Genomic DNA, 24,130 nt, shown 5'->3' with positions numbered 1-24,130 from the left:
GGGAAAATTAAGGTAGCATTCTGGGTCGCCGTGTATATTAAATTCGAATATGCATAATGTCTTAAAACAAACCTTTGTGACATGGGAGGACACTGTTTGGTGGCCAACATAATTACTGAACCCTTTTACTAATGAAATGATTTAGTCCAAGTAATTCGAACAAATGCCCCACTGTGATCAGCGAGATCAAAGTGGTTCAGCGGTTAGTCGGCAATAGTCGCGTGGGAGTTTATAACTTTCAAGAAGTATTCGCCCGCGGCATCTGGTAATTTCCCACAGATCTTTGTGCGCCTTCATAATCTAATACTCTATCCCGCATTACTGGTCAGTACTGCTAGCATGCTCTCTATTATAGGAAGGAGCTATTAAAATCACTAATCCATTGACACGTCGCGTCGTGGGCGTGGAGAGAGAGAGAGAGAGAGAGAGAGAGAGGAGAGAGAGAGAGAGAGAGATCTTGACAATTTGGAAGCAAACTTGTTAATAATTAAGTGGTTGTTTTCATATTAATTTTAGCGGAAAACTCTCAACAATCCCAGAGAGATACACAAATGGGGTCATTGCTGAATTTATTCCGGATATAACCTGTGTTTCATGTAGATTAGTTGCGCCTATCTCAGTTAAAGATTACTTACAGAAAAATCTTACGAAATTGTCGGAAGAAAACTAAATGTTTGAAAAAATGCTTGACGATGAAAGTAACAGGATAGAACATTTTTAAAACTCTCTATCATAGGAAGTAAATGCTAAAATCACTAATCCATTGACACGTCGTGGGCGTGGAATAGTCAGTGAGCAGAGAGAGATCCAGGCAATTTACGAACTGAACTTGATAATTATGGTTTTTTTATATTAATCTTCGTGGAATACTCTCAACAATCCCAGAAAGATACACACATGATGTCATTGCTGAATTAATTCAGGATATAAACTGTGTTTTATGTAGATTAGTTTTGCCTACTCAGTTAAACATTACTTAAAGAAAACTCACGAAAATGTTGGAAGAAAACAAAATGGCTTAAGAATGAAAATAATAGGAAGAAAGTACATTTTTTAAACTCTTTAAGCTACGAGGCAAAAATAGGAAGATTAAATTAGGTTATGTAAACTACAAATAAAGAACTTTGAAGTTAGAAGATACTCGTTCACAACTAAGAAAAAATAATGCAACTATAATTTTTTGGCTTCGTGAAAATAATGCTTACATTAAGATATTAAAAGTTAACACTAAATTATTAAACTTGAATAATAAAACCGAGTTTATTCCACCAAATATATGAATTAAATTTAGTTCTATTTCAGAAAAGCCACTTGACATTAAAATTATTAGCGAAGTTTCTTTACTTATCCTGGACAAATCTCTGCAATGTGCAGGCCATCAATGTTCAAGCACAAGTCCACAGAAATGCCACACCACTTCTATCGGCAATAAAACTTAACGCTGAGGATTCTATATTCGCTAATATAAAAACGAATAGGAAGAAGTAACTCGCACTACTGGCGGATAGTCAAGGAAAACACTTCAGCAGATACGTGAAATACTTGTAGGTTTGAGATCTTTGTTTATTCGGTTGCCAAATTTAACGGTATTTTCAAGATGGACTTGGTGTAACCAATGATTTTCCTTAAGAAGATTTTGTTATTGTTTTAGCCAGGACAAACAATTGTAACTACTTTTAACCACCACAGCTGACTGTTTCCCACGGGATTAGTAATCTCCATTGGTTAAAACTAAAACTTTACATCTTGGTGAACGGTATACTGTACCGGTATAGCGATCCTTAATATAAAAAGAACTCCACTTTTTATGTCAAGATGTCAACACCCTTCTTGCGAGATCTCACCTCATTGAGGATGTTTTATACTACAAAGGAAAGTAAAGTACAGATGTCTTATTTTACCAGGCGAAGTTAGGGCTAAGAAGCCCTCTCTAACACTTAACCTGGGGACTAACGGCTTAAAGGTGACTTCCGAACCACTACCAACGGCAGGGCAGACGGGCTGTTAGCAAGGACAAGATCGCTCAGCGGTCACCCATCCAAGCACCAGCCACGCTCAACGTTGCTTGATCAGGTTATCTTGCGATAACCGTTGTACTCGCTACACTACGCCATTGGCTTCAAAGGAATAATTGTTGGCGAGTATATTTTTTTGGTTAGTCGGACTCATCCATATGATGTTCGTACAACCCAGGGTTAGGATGATAATCCTGATGCTGTGTTCAGCGTTCCGATGCGGGTGTGTGATATCCCTGATGCCCTCAATACCTCTCTCGTTGACTCATACCCCGGTTTATCATCCGCGACTCAGCCATCTCCTTAAGCCCCTGTTCTTTCACACTGGTTTCCCCTGATTAAACCATTCCCCAAAATTTATTCCTTTCTTTAGAAAATGTTCCATCCTTGCCCTCACTTATACAATTTCGATGTGTAAACAGTTTTTAGGGAATAACCCACGCCTGAACCTAACAATCTAGAACCTAGTACAAATAACAAACTTATTATCTACCACCTAAATATAAGAATTTCAAGATATCCTGAAATAATGTTCCTGAATAATGTGCCTATTGTAACCAGCTTCCTGATATACTTTAACTTTCATAGCACTGACTACACGAGGACGAATCTTCGATAGTTCCAAATTTCACTTGCGTATCAAATTTTGCCGAGGTTCAGGTTTGGGTAGAGGTATTATACATTGCAGGCCTAATAATTATAGCTTTTTTGAATTCAATGTATCAAGTATTAAAGAAAACCATTTCTAGAAGTTTTGTTATGTAAACTGTTTAAAATTTTTAATGGAAATTTAAATATAATTGACTCAATACGTAACTCAATATTTGCTTATATGTTGAGGCAACAGAACAAACAGAAACAATCGAGTGAAAAACCGTTGGATGAAAACTGCTTGTCATACATACCACATTTAAATATGCGCAATTTATCACCGGTGTGTCACCTGCAGACGATTTAACTATACTATGGGCTTTCAGGACAATACATAACATTCATATTTGAAGGTCATGTATTGTTCTGTGCAGTGTTGTATTGTCACAATACAACAAAAGCAACTGAGTGAAATAATGTTAGATGAAACATTGCGCACACATACAGCAGTTATAATATGCGCTGTGATATTAAGTTTTTGTCAGTATCGGTCCTTTAAAACCTTGTCGTTAACGCCAACCTTTAATAAAAACACTTATTTTTCTACAAATAGTTATAATCCTATAAACTTTGAGCTACTTCTTTACAAAAAATTCTTATATCATTTTTACCAGGACACTTATGCATTTAAACAAACACAACCTGCTTTCTGAGAATCTGTTTTTTTTTTTTTTTTTTTCAAAGAAAGTAAGTGAACCATATATGCTATAGGGACTCTAGTTAACGTGGTAGTGGAGGTGTTAAAAAGTCTAAAACCCACAATAAGAGTTTTTCTGAACTTATCTAAATCATTCAACTGTGTCGACTACTTCCTTGACAAACTTGAATGATGTGGGACCAGAGATGTGCCTCTTCAGAGACTTAGCTCATTCCTAAGATATAGAACATACATTTTCCAAGTATCAAATAAGTGCTCTAAACCAATTCACCAACAATTTTTAGTCTCTCAGGTATCAACACTCAGTTAGTCCTCTTATTTTTCTACTCTGTAACGACGTAAGATCATCATTACTTCAGAGAAGACTTGTTCAGTACGTGTTTTAGAATGTTGTTGTAGTGCTGACGATTTTATTACGTATTAGGCCTACTGGGTAACCTTACAATCAGTAGACTGATAACCGGCGCTGTAAGTGGGAAAATTGACAAGGTTGAGTGGGGTATGTTTGATTGGATATAATGTTGTGTGCTTGTAAAACATTTAAACAAGTTATTTTGACGATTGCCGTACATTATTTAATGTCTACGGCATCATAGAAATTTGAATATCTAGGAAATTTTTCCACACTTAGGACATAATCTGTTAGAATTTCGTATCTATTTTACTCCTTCCTCTTATCTACCCAGAAGGACACGGTTCGAAGGCCTTTCTAAGAAGTGTTTAATTTAACTTTTAATTACAAATAATTACAATTTTAAGACTTCATTAAAAATGTAATAAATGTATTGTAGTTACGTTATTTGTTATTATGTTATATAATATTATGTTTACATTTAAATAGCTCTTTTATAAGATGCAACTTGCCATGAGACTCATAGTATAGCTTTCTCTCATAAACATTCAGCTTTAGCTATTCATCCTCGCATAAAAAATACGCAAGCTATTTCTCTGTTTTCGGATGCCCTCATTCTGCCAGCACTGTGACTATTCTCACTCTTAACACTTAATAGGCCATATATTAAAGTGATAGTACCAGAGTACACTCGACTCTTGTAGGTTGAAAAGTGAAAAGATACTAAGTCTCAAAGTTCAAAGTATATTATTATGAGATAACCCAACAATTAGCTGCTTATAAGTATCATGAATTTTGTTTAAAAATTTTATCATTATGCCTGTTGTTTGTTTCAGAGATATCTGACGTGTTGTTACTGAACATTAAGCCCTTGACGTCCACGGATGACTTCTCGGTGTCTTACTTGAGACTCTTTTCTGGACATCAAGCACAACGTTTTTGGGACGTGGGCTTTCAATTCTTTTGCTTGCTTTTATATGTTATATATTTGTCATCCTGACAGCAATCTCCGAGATATTTTAAAGATATTTAAAATGGGCCCATTTTTATACAGAAATATTTATGGAGAGAGAGAATAAAGTATATAACGGAAAGCCTTAAATCCTTCAATAAGGCATTTCTGAGGGAACTGGACAAGATGTCTTAAACAAAATAAAGAATACAAACCGCATATGTTCCACCATAAATGATATTCAGGGGACACAAACTCTGATATTGCACGATCAAGTAATGGCAGACTTTACGATGCACCAGTAATACCGAATGTCCATAGGGAGGCCTTGAGTGACGTCAGCACCATCTGCTACACCACTTGCGTCATGTCGCTTAGTCAGCGTTGTGCAAATTGATTTAATAGCCATCATATAAAATATGAAACTTTGATATTGGTCTGCGATATTAAATAATATTATTAATGTATTCCGCTTATTTATTTCTCACTCAGTTCAATTTCACTACAGTAATTCAACTCAAATGCTGTTATAGTATAAGACAATTATTTTTTTTTTAAATAACATTTACTCATTTATAACAAAATACTGTATTATATCGCTATATTTTATTAATGGCATAATCAGTCATTTCTCGTAAAATTAATGTAAAGTTTTAATCCATTGAATATAAAATATCAGGGCTCACGCTATATTAAAGATTTCTGATTTTGATGTCTTCTATTTCATGTTATATAAAAATACATAGATCAATACTAGACATTTAATAATATTAATAACAATCTCTTTATTCCCAAACGTTCTTCAAAGTATAAACTTTGGTTTAAAAGACAACGTAGCACAATTTACTAACTCACTTATCCATACATATATTTAAACTTACGTACAAACTTACAAGAAATAACAACATTAGTATATTTATTTGGGTTTATGGAGTAACCAAAGTTCAATTTTATTTTTTTAGTGCTTTCTGGCACCAATTTTTCAGACTAGACGGCTTGATATTGTATCCATTTGGTGAAAATAGAAAAAGACCTTCCTTCCTAACTCAAGCACAATTGGAAGCAGTTGAAGCAAGCTATCTTGTCGAGTATTGTGATCACTCACGTGGCTTTTATGAATTAGCTTACAATCTAAATGATGTGGCCTTTTACTCAAGAGTACATTATGTACAGTCGAGACTCCTTAATGGACAAAAGTTGAGCGATTGCGCGATAACCACTAGAGCAGTCAAAATTGTTTGAAGTTATAAACTAATCTTAGATCACTGTTCTGGAGCCTTGTAAGATTGTAAGAATTTGTATTTTCCAAGTTTAAACTATTACCAAAAGTAGGTGGAGCGTAATGAGTTAATGAAAAAAATCACAGATCGTACAAACTCCAATTTAGCAGTTTTCAACCTGGTAACAACTCTATGGCTGATGTGTACAACTTGAAAAGTTTATAATCAAAATTAACTCCTAATATATTTAAAGGAGTTTAGAATGGAAGGTATGGATAGTAAATGAGTCTAGTATAATAACGTAGGATGAGAGAATTTAGCTAGTGATATAACTTAACTTCCCGAGAGTTATATAAAGAATCTTTAAGGAGCTCAAATTACTAACATTGACTTCACTGTATGTGCTTAAAACGGGCATGTTCTGTCGTCAGGTGCGCGCTGCTGCAAAGTAGGAATGTCCATGGTTATAATACAGTGGAGAATTACAGAGTTGCTCACAACAGAGGTTTCAGCTTCGTCGCCATATAAACTGCTTGTTATAAAACATTCACAAATAAAGTAAAATCCATTACAGTACAAAAGAATATTTAATAACAAACGTAATTTATTCCGTGGGCGAGCTCTTTGAACATAGCAACCAACGTCAAGTCAAAGCTGAAGGGTGTTAATTTTTACAATTGTTAAATTAGTAACGATAAATAATTATTGAATTGAATTGAGACACACTCTGCTTTCATCTACTAAGATATCGTCCAGAAATCATATGTATTCACAAAGTGGGAGATAGCATCCACTCCAGGCGCAATAGTAGGGAGTAATTAGGAGAATATTATTATGTTAGGGACAACATGTAATGAACTATATTGATACCAGATGTAACAAGTTGATAGAACTGTGTTATCATAATGTTAATGTTTTATTATATTTGAAAAGGTTTTGATAAACTTGTGTACTGTAGAATTTCAGTTACTTAGAGGAAATAGGATATACAGGTTATGATAACTCACATATGCATGCTTTATAGAAAGTGAAATATTTCGTTAGATATACGAACAAAGATTTATAACCTCTTTTGTTGGTAAATACGAAAATATTCTGCAGTCAGAGTTAAAGACGCAGCTTTCTAAGAAAATAACAAAAAAACCTTCCCCGACGTTTGGGAATCTCATTAGCGCGTTCTACGCTTCAACGTTTAAAAAACGTTTAATATCATACTGCACGCTTCATTTAAAAAGTTCATTACACTCCACTAATACGTTATTACTTTCTCATTAATAAATTTGATTTCGTCCGAAATCAATACTAGCCTATGACATTTAATTTGAACTCCACATATTTCTTCATTGAAGAGCTGTAAACCATTCTTTCATGATTGAGTAAGACTGCAGGAGCAAATTTTTATTAAAATATTAATAATATGTTTCATGTTAGATAAAACAATTATCAATACTTTTGAAGTAATAACTAAATAAATAATTATTATAAATTAATGCTTTTCTGAATTTTCAGATAATATTTAATAAATTGTACTACGAAATAATACGTACGAGTACTATAAATAATTTACTAAAAGAAGTAAATTACTGTCATTTGTGTATTGCTTTTTCCTCATTCGTTAATACACGTCATAAGCTGGTTATAGTAGTAGATATATATGAAAATTGCTATGATATTTACACGAGTAGGACTATAAGTAACACATAACAATGATAGACAAAATATGATCAGGTATCAAGATAATCTGAAAACCTTTAATACATTTAAGTACAAGAATACTGTCATTTTTTGTGCCTTTTGTTAACACATCGTGTAGAGAGACTGGTCGGGTTTCTGACTGATAGGCAGCTGCTGATGTGTGAACTAATAATTTTTTGAAAGTCTTTGTTAGCGACTTTTTGAGATCCCTCCAAACAGACTTGGACTCCAGACTTCAGGTGCCAAATCTGAGAGAGTGTCAGATTTCAGATGCTGCACTATACTGAGGATGAAAAGTGAGCCAAACTAAACATTCGCATTGAACCAGCCCTTTTCACCTGTGTTACTGATAAAAGTTTTACCCTCATGGAAGGAAATTATAGGTCCATTTCTCAGCCTTACAGATTCCTGCTCAATAGAGCTTCAGTTGAAAAGAAGTTCTCTCAGGCAGCAACAAACAGATCTGCAACGTCGTCAGCGAACCTTTACACTGGACCTATCTACAATTATTTTCCAATTGACGCATATCACATACAACATAATATGCATATCACATGCACATAAACTACTGGGAGGCAGCTTGATATGTTCTTTTATTGCAATGACTGATCCGCATTAATATCTATTAGATCTATATTTCAGTAACAGTCTGTTACTTAAGTGACAAGTCAAAAATGTAAAATGTTTCTACTTAGCCAGTAACATTTGGTAGCTTGATTGCTAAATTACTGAATAATAACATAGTACTCTATCCTTACACTTTTTATATATATGTGTGTGTGTGTGTGTGTGTGTGTGTGTTTATTTTTGTAAAGTTCGTATGATAAAAATCCTATATTAGGAAATACTAACAATATTTTAATTTTACTTGTCAAGGAAGAACATTTTGTAGGTTAAGTGGCGAACGCCCGAACAAACCAAACTTGAATAACAATAAATTGTAACGCGAAACCAATCAACATATACAGCACCCTCTGGGGAAGTCAATATGAGCGACATGCAATATATACAAGCACTAGAGTGTTCTGTTTTATGTGTTAGTCCCTTTGCTTGAATTTACTTAAACTACAAAAAATAATTCAATTTTTATTTTAAATATTTTAATATATACGTATTTTTCAAAAATTAGGATTTACAAGAGGCGAAAATACAATAATTGCGTGTTACCAGTATTTTTAGTTGATTAATAAAGCGTTGAATGCCAGTCAACAGACTTTCATTATCCGATCCAATAGTCATACACACCAGATTGTAAAATATTATTGTAAATTAAATGTTCTTCACTTTATTGCCAACGTGGCGGATACAATAACCTATGATCCGATCCAAACGTCTTATACGGCACACCATATTGTAAAATATTATTACAATTGAACTTTTCTTCACCTTTATCGTGTCATCGTGGTGGATCAAATAGCCTCATGCAGCACACTATATTGTAAAATATTATTGTAATTGAAATTACCTTCATTTTATCGCCAACTTGGTGGATATAATAGCCTATTATCCGATCAAATAGCCTCATACAGCACACTATATTGTGAAATATTATTGTCAATTAAATTTTCTTCACTTTATCGCCAACGTGGTGGATAAAATAACCTATGATCCGATCCAAACATCTTATACGCCACGCTATATTGTAAAATATTATTGTAATTGAAATTTTCTTCACTTACCTTTATCGTGTCAACTTGGTGGATACAATAGCCTATTATCCGATCAAATAGCCTCATACAGCACACTATATTGTAAAATATTATTGTAATTGAAATTTTCTTCACTTATCTTTATCGTGTCAACGTGGTGGATACAATAGCCAACAATCCGATCCAATAGCCTCATACAGCACACTATATTGTAAAATATTATTGTAATTGAAATTTTCTTCACTTTATCGTCAACTTGGTGGATACAATAGCCTATTACCCGATCCAATAGTCTCATACGAAACACCATATCGTAAAATATTATAGTAATTAAAATTTTCTTCACTTAATCTTTTCAAAGTGGTTTATTCAATACCCTATTAAACTATGATCTGAGAGTAGCCACCCTAAACTCTAAATATACAGCAAACTACATTAGAATACCCAAAATGTTAGGTTTTACCCAACATTCATCTTTAACAGAGTTTAAAGCAGTGCCACTATGTAATGTATTTTCTTACGTAGTTTCATTATTTAAGTCGTAATTAATTAATATAAAAGTCATGTTACTACGTTTACTTTTGCTGTCATGTTAATGTGTTATGTAGCATTTACAAAGGCCGATCCCGGAATTATTTTAGAGGCTCCTGCATTTGTACTGCAAGTGGCATCATGATTATATTTTAAAACACTATAATATTTAGCAGAACCAAAAATCTGAATGTTGAGTTAATAATAAAGTTAGTTAAAAAAGTTGCATCTCCTGGTGCAAGTCAAATATTATAGATGCTTAATAATCTAAAATAATTTCGATGGCATTCATTTAGACGAGGGCTGCAAAATCAGGCTTGTCTGCAACATATTGTTTTCGTTGTTGCAAAAATTGATCTGTTCATATCCTTACATCAATTACAGTTCGGTAGATATGGATTTCATGATATTCGTTTACTGGTATCAAGTGAGGCGATAGTAGTTATGACCTAATAACATGACGGAAAAGTATCGGGAAGAAAATATTACATCAACTTTAATAACATTAAACTCTCATTTAACACGATGAGAAACCGAGATATAGTTTGGAGTTTACAAGCCCACAACCAAGTTTTTCTAGAAATCGACGATAAATTTCTCTAAAAACCAAATTAATTATCAACCGTTAGTTTTAGAGGAGGTTGAAATGAGAAGGTGTCAAAAGAATTTAAAATATAAAATATGATTGTTTCTCTCATATTTTATTACCTTGACATATTTAAAAGCAACAATTAGACAGGTGAATATACTCGTATATTAAATTAGTATCAGGTAACCACATACAAACCGATTATTTAGAAGAAAGTTGCAACTTCAGTTTTGTTATCTAATTGTGCGGCGGTGTATCATTTTTGTATTGTTTAATCATTTTAGTAATTGACGGTTGTTATTAAATGTATTAAGCTAAACACGTATGTATGACAAATATATCTTTACGTATTTTAAACTCTTTTGGTAACATCCCATTTCAAACTCTGCCATCACTAGCGTGGCTCACGATTGATTTCTTTTTTATGAAAATTCGTCTATCAATACCAAGAAAAGCCAGGTTGTGTATTTACACAATGCTAATTGGCTCTCTACTCTAAAACTATAGATAAACAATATTTAGAAAAATCTCTATACAAACAATGTTTATAAAGTTAGTTATTGGCGATATATGATTACAAAGATTAATAAGATAAAACACCCGAGTGTTAGTAAGGTTTTATACTTTTTGTACCATACGACGATGGAAAATGCCTAAATTATGTTGTACTTTAGAGTATTGTATATTTTTCCACTCATGCATTGATATAGAGATTTGTATTGATGAAATTTAATAATTATACATATAATCAAAATTATTGTAGATAGTTTAATTTCACTGAGAGTATTATATAGTTTATATTTTGATTTAGCAATTCTAGAAATATATTCATCTAGGAGGCAAGTTATGTAAAAAGTAGAATAGTTTTATACTCTTAAATATACATATATTGTATTTGTCTTTTATTTTGTGGAAGATTTATGGAATAATAAGAATCATTATTTTATATTAACTTATATTTATTTCCATTAATGATTACTGAGTCAAATCTATATCATTTTACAACTAACTTACTCTAAAACAATTAGGCTTTGGTTGTCACAAACCTCTATGTATTGATTATATATAATCAAATATTACAAGAGTATCATTGTAATTTGCAATTATTCACTAATGGAAATAACTGTTTATGTAATACATTAAACACAGCATTATTACATAACCCATAAACACTTAAATAATAATGAAAGCAATATGTGAATACAAGATGCAAGATGTACAAGAATACCAACAAATAAAAAAAAATACAACGAATATTTCTTCTTTTAGCATAGGGAAGGAAGGAATACCAATCTAATGTTCCTAACGTTGATCAGAAAGAAACAAAAGTATCGGTAAACAGAAATTATATAGGTCTGAAATTTTTATAGTGTGAGTTACAGAGAAGATTTATTACCTAACATTCTCTCTGCAACTTATACTATAAGAAACACAGTTTACATTAAATAATACGTCATTTTTATCTTAAATTTATCTAACTTACACCTTAGACTAAGATGGTATGAAGGGGAAGTTAATTAATTTGTAATATTCTCCAATTCAAACGTAAAAGATATCCAACTAAACATTTGTTAAAATATTTATTTCCGGGAAGCTCTACAGTTATTTAAAGACGATTCTCCAAATCAGTTTTGTGACTAGTAGGACCCTAAATATGAATCATGTATACATTCCTAATGTTGTTCTTACAAACCAATGTAAAAAAGTGGAAAATCCTCAACAGAGAGCTCCGATGACGAGAGATGCCGTGTTAGAGATTTGACATGTTTGATGATAAATACTCAATCTCAAACATATCATTTTACACATTGTTTGTATTTTAGAACTATTAAATCTTGAAGTTTGGGCTGCTACACGTCATTGGCCGTTCGATTATGAAGTTTTATTAAATGGAATTTGCTTTCCTTTAGTTAGAAAATATGTTTTATGGTACTCTATTTTATTGTTCTATTCTATACCTCTTATTGGGTAGAAGCGCACTTTATAACTAAATAAAAACAGAGAACTATATTTAACTTTAAATAATCAAATACCCACAACACAACATCACTTTTTTACCATAAATAATCTATAAATAATTAAATTCACATTATTATAACAAAACAATTCAGGTTTGAAGTTTATTTAGTTTTTATTTCTACTTGCTAACCATGTTAAGAGCAAAAATAACAAATTTTCTCTTATTTAAGGCCGTACAGTATAAGAGAAACTACACCAAGTTAGTAGTGTATGAGAAAGGCCACACAAAGTCAGTAGAGGATGAGAGTGGCCACACCAACTCAGAAGAGTATGATAGAGGCCACAACAAGTCAGTGGAATATGAAAGAGACCACACAATACAATACAATACAATATACTTTATTGCCAGAAACAATTTTAACATTGCATAGCATGCGTCACATAATAATAATTGTATAATTATTAAAATAATGAAATGTCTTATGCTAACGATTTAATTTTTAAAATATTGTAAACAATATCGATTTTAGTTAACAATAAAAGTTGTCAAGCAGTAAAATTAATATATAATAAAAATAACTTTGGATATCAGCACCCCTGTACTACCGCACATTGGAGCTAGTGAGATGGTCCATGAATTCACCAACTGTATAAAAAGAATGAGACACTAAAAAGTGTCGCAATGTAATTTTGAACCGATTTAGATCATTTATTGATTTTATTTCTTCAGGGAGCCCATTTAGAAACTTTATGCCGGCTTGAGAAGGAAGTTGCTCGTATCTTCTCAATCTATGCTGAGCAGGTCTGACATTTTCTCGATACCTCGTATCGTAGTTGTGAATGTCACGACCTCGAACCATTTGGCTCAAACCGACAATGTACAGTAGTCTCCAGTATATACAAACATGGCAATGTTAGTATTTTGAGCTCCCTAAATGAATTTCTACACGACTCTCTAAAGTTTAATTTAGCAATAATTCTAATAGCTCTCTTCTGTAAGACAAAAAGTCTGTGGAAGTCGCCATTTGAACAGCCACCCCACAATATAATACCGTAGGATAAATGTGGGTGGACCAAACCGTAATATGCAATTTTCATTATTTGATCTGAACAGTATTCGGCAAGACCTCTCAAGAGATAAATATTACTTGATAGTTTCGCACAAACACTGTCCACATGGTTCCTCCAAGTCAACCCTCTATCGAGGTATATTCCCAGGAGTTTCGTACAGTCAACTTCATCCAGGACCTTGTCGTCCAACATCACAGTAGGTCTGTACTGAAATGGTGCAGTGCTTCCACCAAAAACCATGTAATTTGTTTTCGAACAATTAAGTTTCAAGTTTATGTTTTCAAAGTATTGTGTACATACGTTTAATTCTTCGTAAGCTTGAATTTCAACTTGAAATTTTGACTTGCATGTGAAAGAGAGAGTCGTGTCATCTGCATATTGGACTATGTGTCCTTTATGAATCTTTGAATTCAAATTGTTTACGTACACCAGGAACAAAACTGGTCCGAGGATGGATCCCTGAGGGACCCCATATCTAAGACTGGTTGTACGTGAAAATGAATTTTGAACTGATACTTGTTGTTTTCTATCGGAGAGGTATGACTGAAGCCACTTTAGCGGCAAACCTCTAATACCGTTACTGTGCAATTTGTTGAGTAGAATGGTGTGATCCACACAATCGAAAGCCTTAGTCAAAAGTCAAGGAAAACGCTGAGCGTTACTGTTTTCTTGTCCAAGCTATCAACAATCAGCTCAATTAAGTGCGTGATTGCATCGATTGTGGATTTACCTCGCCTAAAGCCAAACTGATTTGGAGATAATATATTATTTTTCTCAAAAAAATTTAGCATCCTACTTAAGAAAAGTTTTTCAAAAACCTTACTTAGCACTGGAGGATTGATTCTATTGACACCAAGTCAATAGAAGATTAGAGTGGCCATACCAACTCAGAAGAGTATGATAGAGGCCACAACAAGTCAGTGGAGCTTGAAAAAGGTCACACCAAGTCAGTAGAGGTTGAGAGAGGCCGCACCAAGTCAATAGAAGATTAGAGTGGCCACACCAACTCAGAATAGTATGATTGAGGCCACAAAAAGTCAGTGGAGTATGAAAGAGAGAGATCCCACCAAAGCCAACTACTATACCAGATAACTCTCCAAGCCTGTTGGGAAATCTGAAAAATTAAACTTTAGTAGTAACAGAGTGTTTGGAGATTGTTTTCTTAGAACATCTGGAGCACTGGCAGTCAGTATGTTCTTCTTGGACGGGGATAGTTTTACGGAATATGCTGTAGAACAGATAGTTATTGAAATGACCTCGGAAAGATTTGCTGAGTGAATAAAGTATAATTGGGTTGAAACAATTATGTATACAGCCAACACAGAATATTATGTTAGTAGCAAGTGACCAAACCTGATTGTTGTGGAAGTCTTTATCGAAATACAATTTTAGACTCATGAAATTGTAGGGGAAATAGCAGACGGCATACATAATGACGAGGACCAAGACAGTTCCAGCAATTCTTTTCCTCACTCGTAGATGGTTCGTGCTGTTAGAAACACTCCTCTTTCGGAAGTTGCGATTTCCAAAATAGAGTTCGTACGCCATCAGGATGTAGAAGTCGGCGATGACGCCTACAGGGATCAAATAGAACACGATAAAGTCGATCAGCGTATATGTGTTAGCGAAAGAGGTCGGATCGTACATTTGCACACATCCTGAGCTGCTGCCAGGAGACTTCAAGACCATCTTTCCGACAACGAAGGAAACAGAGATGAGCCAGGTCGACAGGACAGCACACACCGTAAATTTTTTAGAGGATACCTTGTTCTTGAGAGGGTGAGCGATCACGTAGTACCGCTCGGCACTGAGGGCAGTAAGGGTGAAGGCGGATACTCCCATGGACGACTCCAAGATGACCTGGAAGGTCTTGCAGAATAGAGGGAGAGTCTCTCCAGTGTTGTCCAGGAGGGGAGCGAGAGCACAACTCAAGGTCGTCAGAAGGTCTGCCACCGCGAGATTGAAGATGTAGGTGTTCGGAACCGTCCTCATAGTCTTGTGTCGGGCGAAGATCAGGATCAACAGACTGTTCCCGATCAGACCCACCACAAAAATTGTGGAAAACACGGCGTAGAAGACGATAGGTGACAGCGTATCAGCGGGAGGACTCGGGTTGCCGTCCCCAGTTATATTGGAAGTTGTGACGTCGATACCCACGACCATCGTCGAAGTGCTCAGAGCGGACGTGTTCATGATTTATCCAAGACGGATTTTCAATTGATTTCTCAATGAAACTCTGTCAATAAAACAAAACATACATTCTAATGTGTATATTCAATAAATAGCTTAACCTAGCTTGTATACTTAAAACAGATAGGAGTAGTAATTTAAGCTACTAAGGGTTAAGTATGAAAGTGTCTAAAAATTTAAATATTCTCAAGAATAAGTTGTTATAATTATATCAAATTCTATAAATGGAAAAGTATGTTGCCATGTTTTTCTTTACGGACCAACGTGATCATTATTTCTTGGTAGAGCAGTGACTGTGATAATAAATATTTATTTCACTCGTTAAATTTCAAAGAATACTTGTAAATTTTGTTCACTTACTTTAGACAAATGCAAAAGTTCATAATAACGTAATAAATGCATATATTAATAATTATTAATTAAGCTTTGCACCATCTACGAGTAGATAAGTTTTAAGCAAAATTAACAGATTATAAAATTGGTTTTGTTGCCCTTCTTTAAGTTTCATTCACCATCTTCACAACAAATCGTAATATTTTTAATCTCATTTTAACTATAAAACACAAATTTGATCTAATACGACATACTGGTAATTATTTCATGGTTTCTTAATTTATGTTTTGAAATAAAAGTTGTTAAAGAAGAAAAGTTTTATAACAATATTCAAATCACTATGTTGTATGTTAAAATATTTTATAACAAATTACTTTCATATCAATACAGTATTCCTCAATGTTTCAAATGAATTTTAATAAAAATAAAAATTTGTATTTCTTAATGATTTAAATGGGCTAAACAATTTATAACATTTAATTAAATTAGTTATATTGGTTTATTACATTTTAAAGATGCACAGTAAAATATAATATCATTAAATATTAATGAACAAGAAGTACTCCGTTAGTTCGGACTCCAGGACTCTCACTGGCCAATCGAGAATTTCAGAATTACGCCACAGAGTCCTTATTTTTTGTCAATCAATTATTATTTTATTCGATTGCTCCTGTTACACATATGTTTTTAACAACCAAACTAACATATTGAATAACCTAATTTAATTAATTGGTTAGTGAAACCTATCATTTAACAAATATCTTCATTATCGTGTGTCCATACGATACGGCATACGAATGAACTGACATACGAACTTGAAATTTTGTAGGAAGCTTCATTTCTATGTACATCTCGCGTTAAATATATTGTACATTAAGTTTTGTTATGATTTGCTTCAATGTTGAAACTTGTAATACTTAAACGTGACATGAGTTTGGACTGAAAATCAGCGTTTCTAAGAAACGCTCGAATTAATAACGGCAATTTCACTTATTTATTGGCTGATCTTTTACAAAGCCTATCGTTCAAGGGACTGAAAAAGGTTTATTTCTCTCCGTCTTTCTTTCTGTCCGCATAATATCTCTAATGTAAACTGACCTATTGTCTTGACATTGTGCATAAAGCTTAGTTTCTTTATAGGCAAAACTGAATTCGATGTTATTGCTTAGTACTTCATTGAGCACTAGTGAACATTTTACATTGTACGTTATAGATAGCCATGATGGAAATGAAAAAATTGCAGAATAAATTAATCCGTAATCTACCACATGTAGCTTTATGATGTGAGCTAAATACTATACAACTAGCATGCAACCTCAGCGAAACCAGTTACGTAACACGGGGTATAGTGTACTCCTACTTGGGAATGCGTTAAGTGAAGGTAATAGGACTTATTATAGATATTTGCTATGTAGTGATCATTAACACTGATTTTTGTATCACAAAACCATGGCAAATGTCCAGACTAATCCTGTGTTCTTCACAATCTTTCAATCGTCTAAAACAAACTTTAAAAAAGAAATACGGTACAATATACATAAAACGGTTAGTGTGACTAAATTATTTAACATTGTTCATTTCAAATTTCAATTATTAAAATCTTAACTTAAAATAATGTACTGACACATAAAAAAATTAATATTTGTGTTCTATATACCTTTATTTATTTAATTATACAGGAGTTAGCTTATATCCCACGAACTCACTTCGCTTTAAATTTATATATACTACGTTTTCTAGTTTTAACGTGTTCTTACCTTATATACATACACTTGACTGACCGGTTCACTGAACCAGCTTCGGATTTCAATAGTAAACAACGGAAGCTAATGTCATTGTCTCCTTGACATTGACTATTATATCTCATATCTGATTACAAAGAATTATCACTGAGGTTTTCCGTTATTATCTCAACTTTATCGCGCATTTGTGTGACCCAACTTTGACCTCGATTGGATTTCCTGTGATAATACGCATCTAAGCAAAATAGAGCATTCCAATCTCTATTGTTCATAAATAAATACAATTAACGTTAAAGATAATTGTTTTATAAAGGAGAGGCCGTCCTTTTAAGTCTTATTCTCGCCGGCCTCATGGTCCACTGGCATGTGTTAGGATCTTATCAAACAGAACAAGGGGAGAGTCGATGGTACTGATAAGCATTGTAAACGTAACATACATGATTTGAACATGCATTATCTCTAACTCGACCCACCATATTAGAACACTCGGCCATCGGCACCCCTAAGTGAAAAATATGTCACCTATAAGTAATATATTAATAATAAAATAAATATCGCGTTATTTATTAAGAAACGAAATGGTTTCTTTAACATTTCTTCATATTGATTACATCATATTGCTATACTCTTGGAGAACTGAATTGCATAAATTGGTATTAATAAATACCAATTTATTGAATAGGCACTGCTGTCAAAGCAAATTATCATGCACATCTGCTTTATCACTGATGACAAGGAATTTTTCTTGATTTAATTATTTATTTTTATGACACATATCAATAGTGTTATACCGAATCAGCACGCGTCCCTTATCAGTACAAAACAGGTCTACAGCTCACTCGATGGTTTCTCGGCCAACTTTCATTGCACTTGGTGCCTGGGGTATCCCTTTGTAATTCCGAGCTCGAAGCGCTAGCTTGTTTCCTCAGTTATCGAATTCAGGGAACGAATATTTCTTTGAGTCATGTTATGTGCGGTCCTTCAGTTTTTATTCCTCCAGCTACTGTAAACATGCCGTCGCACAATATCAAAACTGGCACACATACGTGCATACACAATTTTGCAAATTACGTAAAATTGCTATTTAAATAATGCCAATAATAAAATAAATAGTTTGTAATCACCACGTCAGATATAAATAGCAAACATTAGTCAATATTATTTCTGCTATTGCTATATGCAGTACACTATAAAAGCTAATATTTGTTCTTACAATTCATTCTAAACTTTGTGGAACGGCCACTTCATGATTCTAATAGCCAGCCATATTGGATAAAGTTTACAGATTATTTTCTTAAAATATTTTCTTATTGTTTATGAAAAGTATTTATAAATAAAATTTTGTTTTGTTTTATTATCATACCTAAGCAATTTACATGCCAAGTTTTGTCTAGATTTTTGTTCTCTAGATTTTTTTTCTCTAGATTTTTCGTGATTGAATATCACATATCTAAACATATCGGTCTGTGAATCCGTCAAGCAGTGCAATGGTATTTAGCTTGTTCTCTGTTATACTACTGTTTCCTCAAAATTAATTTGAATTCTCGTGTGGACCAGATTTACCAGCAGGAAATGACTGTTAAGAGTTCTGTAAGTAACTGTACATTGCACTATACGTGTACCGAGTTGCTGAAAATCTTAGTAGTAAATGGTTATACACTTACGGTTGTGTATTGTGTAGAAGTTTTAAGAGGAAAGTTCTGGGAGTGAGTAAACTTTTTCCACATTGTCAAGAATGCAGGATAGATCAGGTAAAGATTTTCTGCCGGCAAATATTTTTTATAACTTTGAAAATAAAATAGAAAGGGTAATGCAACGTGCTATTGATAGGTTGTTTAGATAAATAAATAGAGGTGTGTTATAAAAAAAATTAAAACATTGTATATAAAATCATTGTTCTGGCAACATTTTGATGCCCTGGATGTTGAGCTTGAAAATAATAGTTTAAAAATAGTTGAGAAAACCAGAAGCTTACTAAAGAGGTGTGTTCATAAAAATATCGGTTAGGATAATTGCTTCGTTTCAGGTGTAATTTGAAGGCGCACCTGTAGTTAAAGATGAAAATGTACTTGAAATGTTCAATACATTTAAAAAAAACTATTAAGGAGCCGGTAGATACACAGGTTTCCTTCTCACAATTCCAAGAGATTTCGTCCTACTGTTGTCCAGATCAACAATAGACAGAAACGTAACAGCTTCTTAAGTAATTCCAAGAAGGAGAGGATTAAATCTACTGTTTTGTTCCGGAATGCTTCAGAAGGCAATTTTTACGTCAGTTATCATCTGACTTCCTTTTTCAAATACTCTTTTATGAATCAAAGATCGTTAAGAAGGAGAAATACTTTTAGTTCCTGTTGGGAAATGATCTCTATAATTTTCTTGAAAAATGGTAGTGATATTAGGGCAATCAGAATGACCATCTTTGAAGGTTTAGATAATATGATGTTATCAATAATAATACTGTGTTACTGTCTGATATATCTCCTTCCACTTTGAAAAATTATTAGAAAAGACTAACATTATTAGAGACTAACCAAGGCTGCTTCAATTGTTAGAAAATAATATATTTTTCGTCAGGTCAATTTGGCTTCAGGTCTAGTGAATTGCTCTTTAGTACTTTTTGTCAAACATGTATTTAAGAGTTTTAATAGCGTAACTGACAATAATACAGCTGGTTTCTGTTTAAGGATTAATAACTAATCCTAAATAAATGCAACATCAATATAATCGTAATTTCCATTGCCCATTTTAATGTACATAGAAAATAACTTTTTGATTGCGAATGCAGGTTTGGCCACAGTTCCAATAACGAGAACCACACTTTGCATAAATCGCGATTTTGCTGTTTTTTTTTTTTTTTTTTTTTTTTTTGTGTGGCGTAGCGGTGAGAAATATTCAAAATGGCATTCGAACTTTGTTATAGACTATATACATTTTAAAGCAGAATTCGACCATAATATTTTAGATCAGCCATTTAATTTGGCCACGGTTGAGCTTCAAATCAAAGTTTTCACATCGACTTCTATTTTGTTTATATTGAAGTTTGTTTGAAGGATAAAGTATAGAGCACTCATTTAGTTCGCAGCTTCTATCCTAGTTATCTTCCTTATTTGCCTATATTTTATTGAAATTGAGGTATAACCTTGGGATCTACTATTAAAACCAATATTTAATCCTTTGTATAATTTATTAGTGTATTTTCTAACACAGCTCCCCGAACAGTAATGTTAATCGTCGTTTTCTTTGCTTTTCAAACGTATTAATCATGGTTAATAGTTTAGTTAATATATCCACACCGTTTTGGATAAGATACCCAAGTCAGCTCTCAACTAATCGCTTCTATCAAATGGATTAGCCCCCTCCGGTGATATATCAGCGGTAATTCGTTATAGTAATCTACATACAGGCAGCAGACGAACTTTGCCGTTTATATTAACATATTGCGTGTCAGCCAAATTAAATCAAAATAATGTGTTTTTGTTACCTGACACGGTGTTTATACTAGGCAATGTCATTACATGATGTTTAATGTACCTTTTCAAAAAATATATGTTATACATAACATATATAATATATATATGTAATAAATATATAACATATAATATGTATAACAACATAATAAATATGTAATATATAACATATATAATTATAGATTATATATATACAGGGTGTTCTGAAAAAAGGTGGCCATAAGTCAGGGCGTGATTCCTCACATCAAAATAAGAAAAAAAAGGTCTAATTAACATAGGTCCGAATATGCTTAGTTACCAAGTTATACAGGGTGAAAGATTTCGTCTGAATTTCAGTTCCCCTGCTGCAACGAAGCCCTACGGGTATTTGTTGGCTGTTAATTAAGATGTACAATTTAGCGTACTTTATGTCAAATGAACTGAAAAATTGAATAAAACCGTTTCCAGACCTGTAGCTACAGTAATTTTTAAGATATGTGACGAAATACGCGAAACTTGGTCCCGAAAAAACAAGTTACATTTAGGTTTGAAGCAGATTTACTATGTTAAATGTACAATAAACACAAAATATTTTTTCACGGTACTTGTAGAAAATTTAATTTCGAAGAGAAAGATGTAAAATAAGTCTATAATAGACAAACGCAAACTTTAAAAAATAATCCTTAATTACATACAAAACGCATGAAAAATAGACAAAATCTGTTAAGCTCTCTACAAATGTAATATTGAAATTAAAACAGCTGTTTTATTAAAATATTTGATTTGAGAAACAAAATAATTTCTATTTAAAACATATGTTTTAACAATGTAACATTGTTTATAATAATTTAAATAAACATTACAAGCAGCTATTTTTCCATTGCTCATTAAGTGCGTGTGTTGATCTGTACTTTATGACACCCTGTATATATGAGATATATATATATATATATATATATATATATATATATATATATACATATATATATATATATATATATATATATATATATATATATATATATATATATATATATATATATATATGAGATATATATACTAGCAGTTACCCGTGGCTTCGCACGCAATTTCCTGTTGAAAACAGGATACCCTATATTCAAGAATGATTTTTCTATTAAGTTGAAACGGTCCTAAGATAATTGATAGTCACTCAAAGCTATTCCAATCTCCTGATCCATTTTAGATTAAGTTTTTTAAACTGTGTTTTTGGACTCTTAAGTCGTAGAGTAAAACGGTGTATATTTGAATTTCCTTCCAACATTCCATGATAATTTATTAAATTACTCCGATGATTTGAGTAAGAATTAAAATATTTTAGGCCAATTTGGAGAAATCCTTAAACAGAAGGTAATAGCAATTAATGATATAATGCATAGTAATGGTGATATAGTGCATAATGATATACGGAATTCTGTGCAGTTTAGGAATGGAATCAAGCTTATCCTAGATGTATACTATGTTGGTGTACATGTTAATTTTATATTTACTCTATGGCTTTCAAGACTATAAATAGCAATACCTTTCAAAAGGTACTTAAATTAATTAAACATACAATTGTGTTGTAATATTATAATTTTTACATAGAACAGTTGATTACTGTAAGACAAGTTATTTTAATAAATAAAATGTATTTGCTGCCATGCATTTTTTATGGAAATTTTCACAACTTGATCACCAGCCCTGATGTAGAGAAAAGTCATTCCTTCGTTGATACATAATTCAGGACACTTACTTTTCATAGATAAGTCTCGATAAACTAATTTTGTTGTAAAGAATCAAATTCCGTCTCCTTAATTAAATTCACTTTCCAATACCATTTTAGAGTTTGCCTTGTGCTCCGATCAAGAAAATATATACCAACGGAAACTAGCTTCAGTCATAAAGCGTCTTCTTTCGGCTCTTTTAATTTACTTTCGATCAAAAATTTTTCAAGTGACAGTTATAGTTTGAATCTTTTTTTCGATAAAGAACATGTATAACTTGGTACTACCTAAACGTTACTGCGGTCAAAAATAGTCAGGTCCGTCTGATTAAATTATTTTCGGTCTAATTTATTAACTTGATCTATAAAATATATACGTGTGTTGGTTTTCAAGATCTCAATTGGGTCAATAAGTATCTACTACCAGCACCTGTAATTTACTTCTGGTCTAAGAAATTTCAAGTGTTATAGTTACATTTTTGCCCCAATAACGAAAGTATATCGTACAATTAAAACGTCTCTGCGGTCAATATGAGTTTGTTCTATTCGTCGTTTAAATTCACTCTCGGTCTAATTTATTTACGGTTCCTCAATTTAATTATGCTGTTATTATTGAAGAAAATGACTACATATGTTGGTTTTGGAATCCAACTTAGATTAATATCTGGTGCTGAATTGATTTTGATATTTTCACTGATCAAGAAATATGTATAAGGGCATATAAGCTTCTGGTATAAGGGGAAGAGTACTTTAACATTTGCTTTTCTTTAACTAGAGTAAAAATACCCTACACAATGTCAAGGGAGCTAATCAAATTCGATTAACTTATGTGCAAACATTCACAGATTTTTACAATAAGGTACCTTTTATAACAGTGTTTAAATAATGTTTCCGTTGAATTTGACGATTTATAAACTATTGGTGAAATTTTAATTTAGAAATAGATAATAATAGTCCTAAAACTATATTTGAAATTAAATTTAAAATTAAATAATAGTCTTAGCAATCTGCCTTACACTACTGATCAAGCACTTTACAATAATTTAATATTTTCTCAAATTTAAATGTAAACTTATGTTTCTGCCAGTTTAATGAACTTCAGCTGAAAGTGTTACAGCTGTATCAGTTCACATTGTATTACGTGTCGCAGCGCAGTCTGCCGGATCCGTTGTAAAACAATCTAAAATCTATAAAAATGTATAAATGAAAAGTGAATTAAATAAGCAATTAATTACACTCGGACCGAATTGTTAATCTAAACCATTCTCGAAACCACCTGAAGAGACACATATATATATATATATATATATATATATATATATATATATATATATATATATATATATATATA

The 24,130-nt window shown here is 32.6% G+C and overlaps 1 protein-coding gene across 1 annotated transcript; it reads right to left on the bottom strand.

Moving 5' to 3' along the window:
- Positions 1–14,126: 14,126 nt before the first annotated feature.
- Positions 14,127–15,559, bottom strand: LOC124363848 (neuropeptide CCHamide-2 receptor-like). Its single transcript, XM_046819111.1, has one exon. It carries the CDS (start codon positions 15,533–15,535, stop codon positions 14,465–14,467), a length of 1,071 nt encoding a protein of 356 aa, XP_046675067.1. The 5' UTR covers positions 15,536–15,559; the 3' UTR covers positions 14,127–14,464.
- Between the last annotated feature and the right edge of the window lie 8,571 nt (positions 15,560–24,130).

Source organism: Homalodisca vitripennis, chromosome 5 (assembly GCF_021130785.1).
Source record: "Homalodisca vitripennis isolate AUS2020 chromosome 5, UT_GWSS_2.1, whole genome shotgun sequence".
NCBI lineage: Eukaryota > Metazoa > Arthropoda > Insecta > Hemiptera > Cicadellidae > Homalodisca > Homalodisca vitripennis.
Note: the sequence above shows the minus strand (reverse complement) of the source record. Positions and strands in the feature narration are given on the sequence as shown.

Excerpts from the sequence above, each read along its gene's own strand:
- LOC124363848 (XM_046819111.1), bottom strand. The coding sequence starts at position 15,535 with ATGAACACGTCCGCTCTGAGCACTTCGACGATGGTCGTGGGTATCGAC.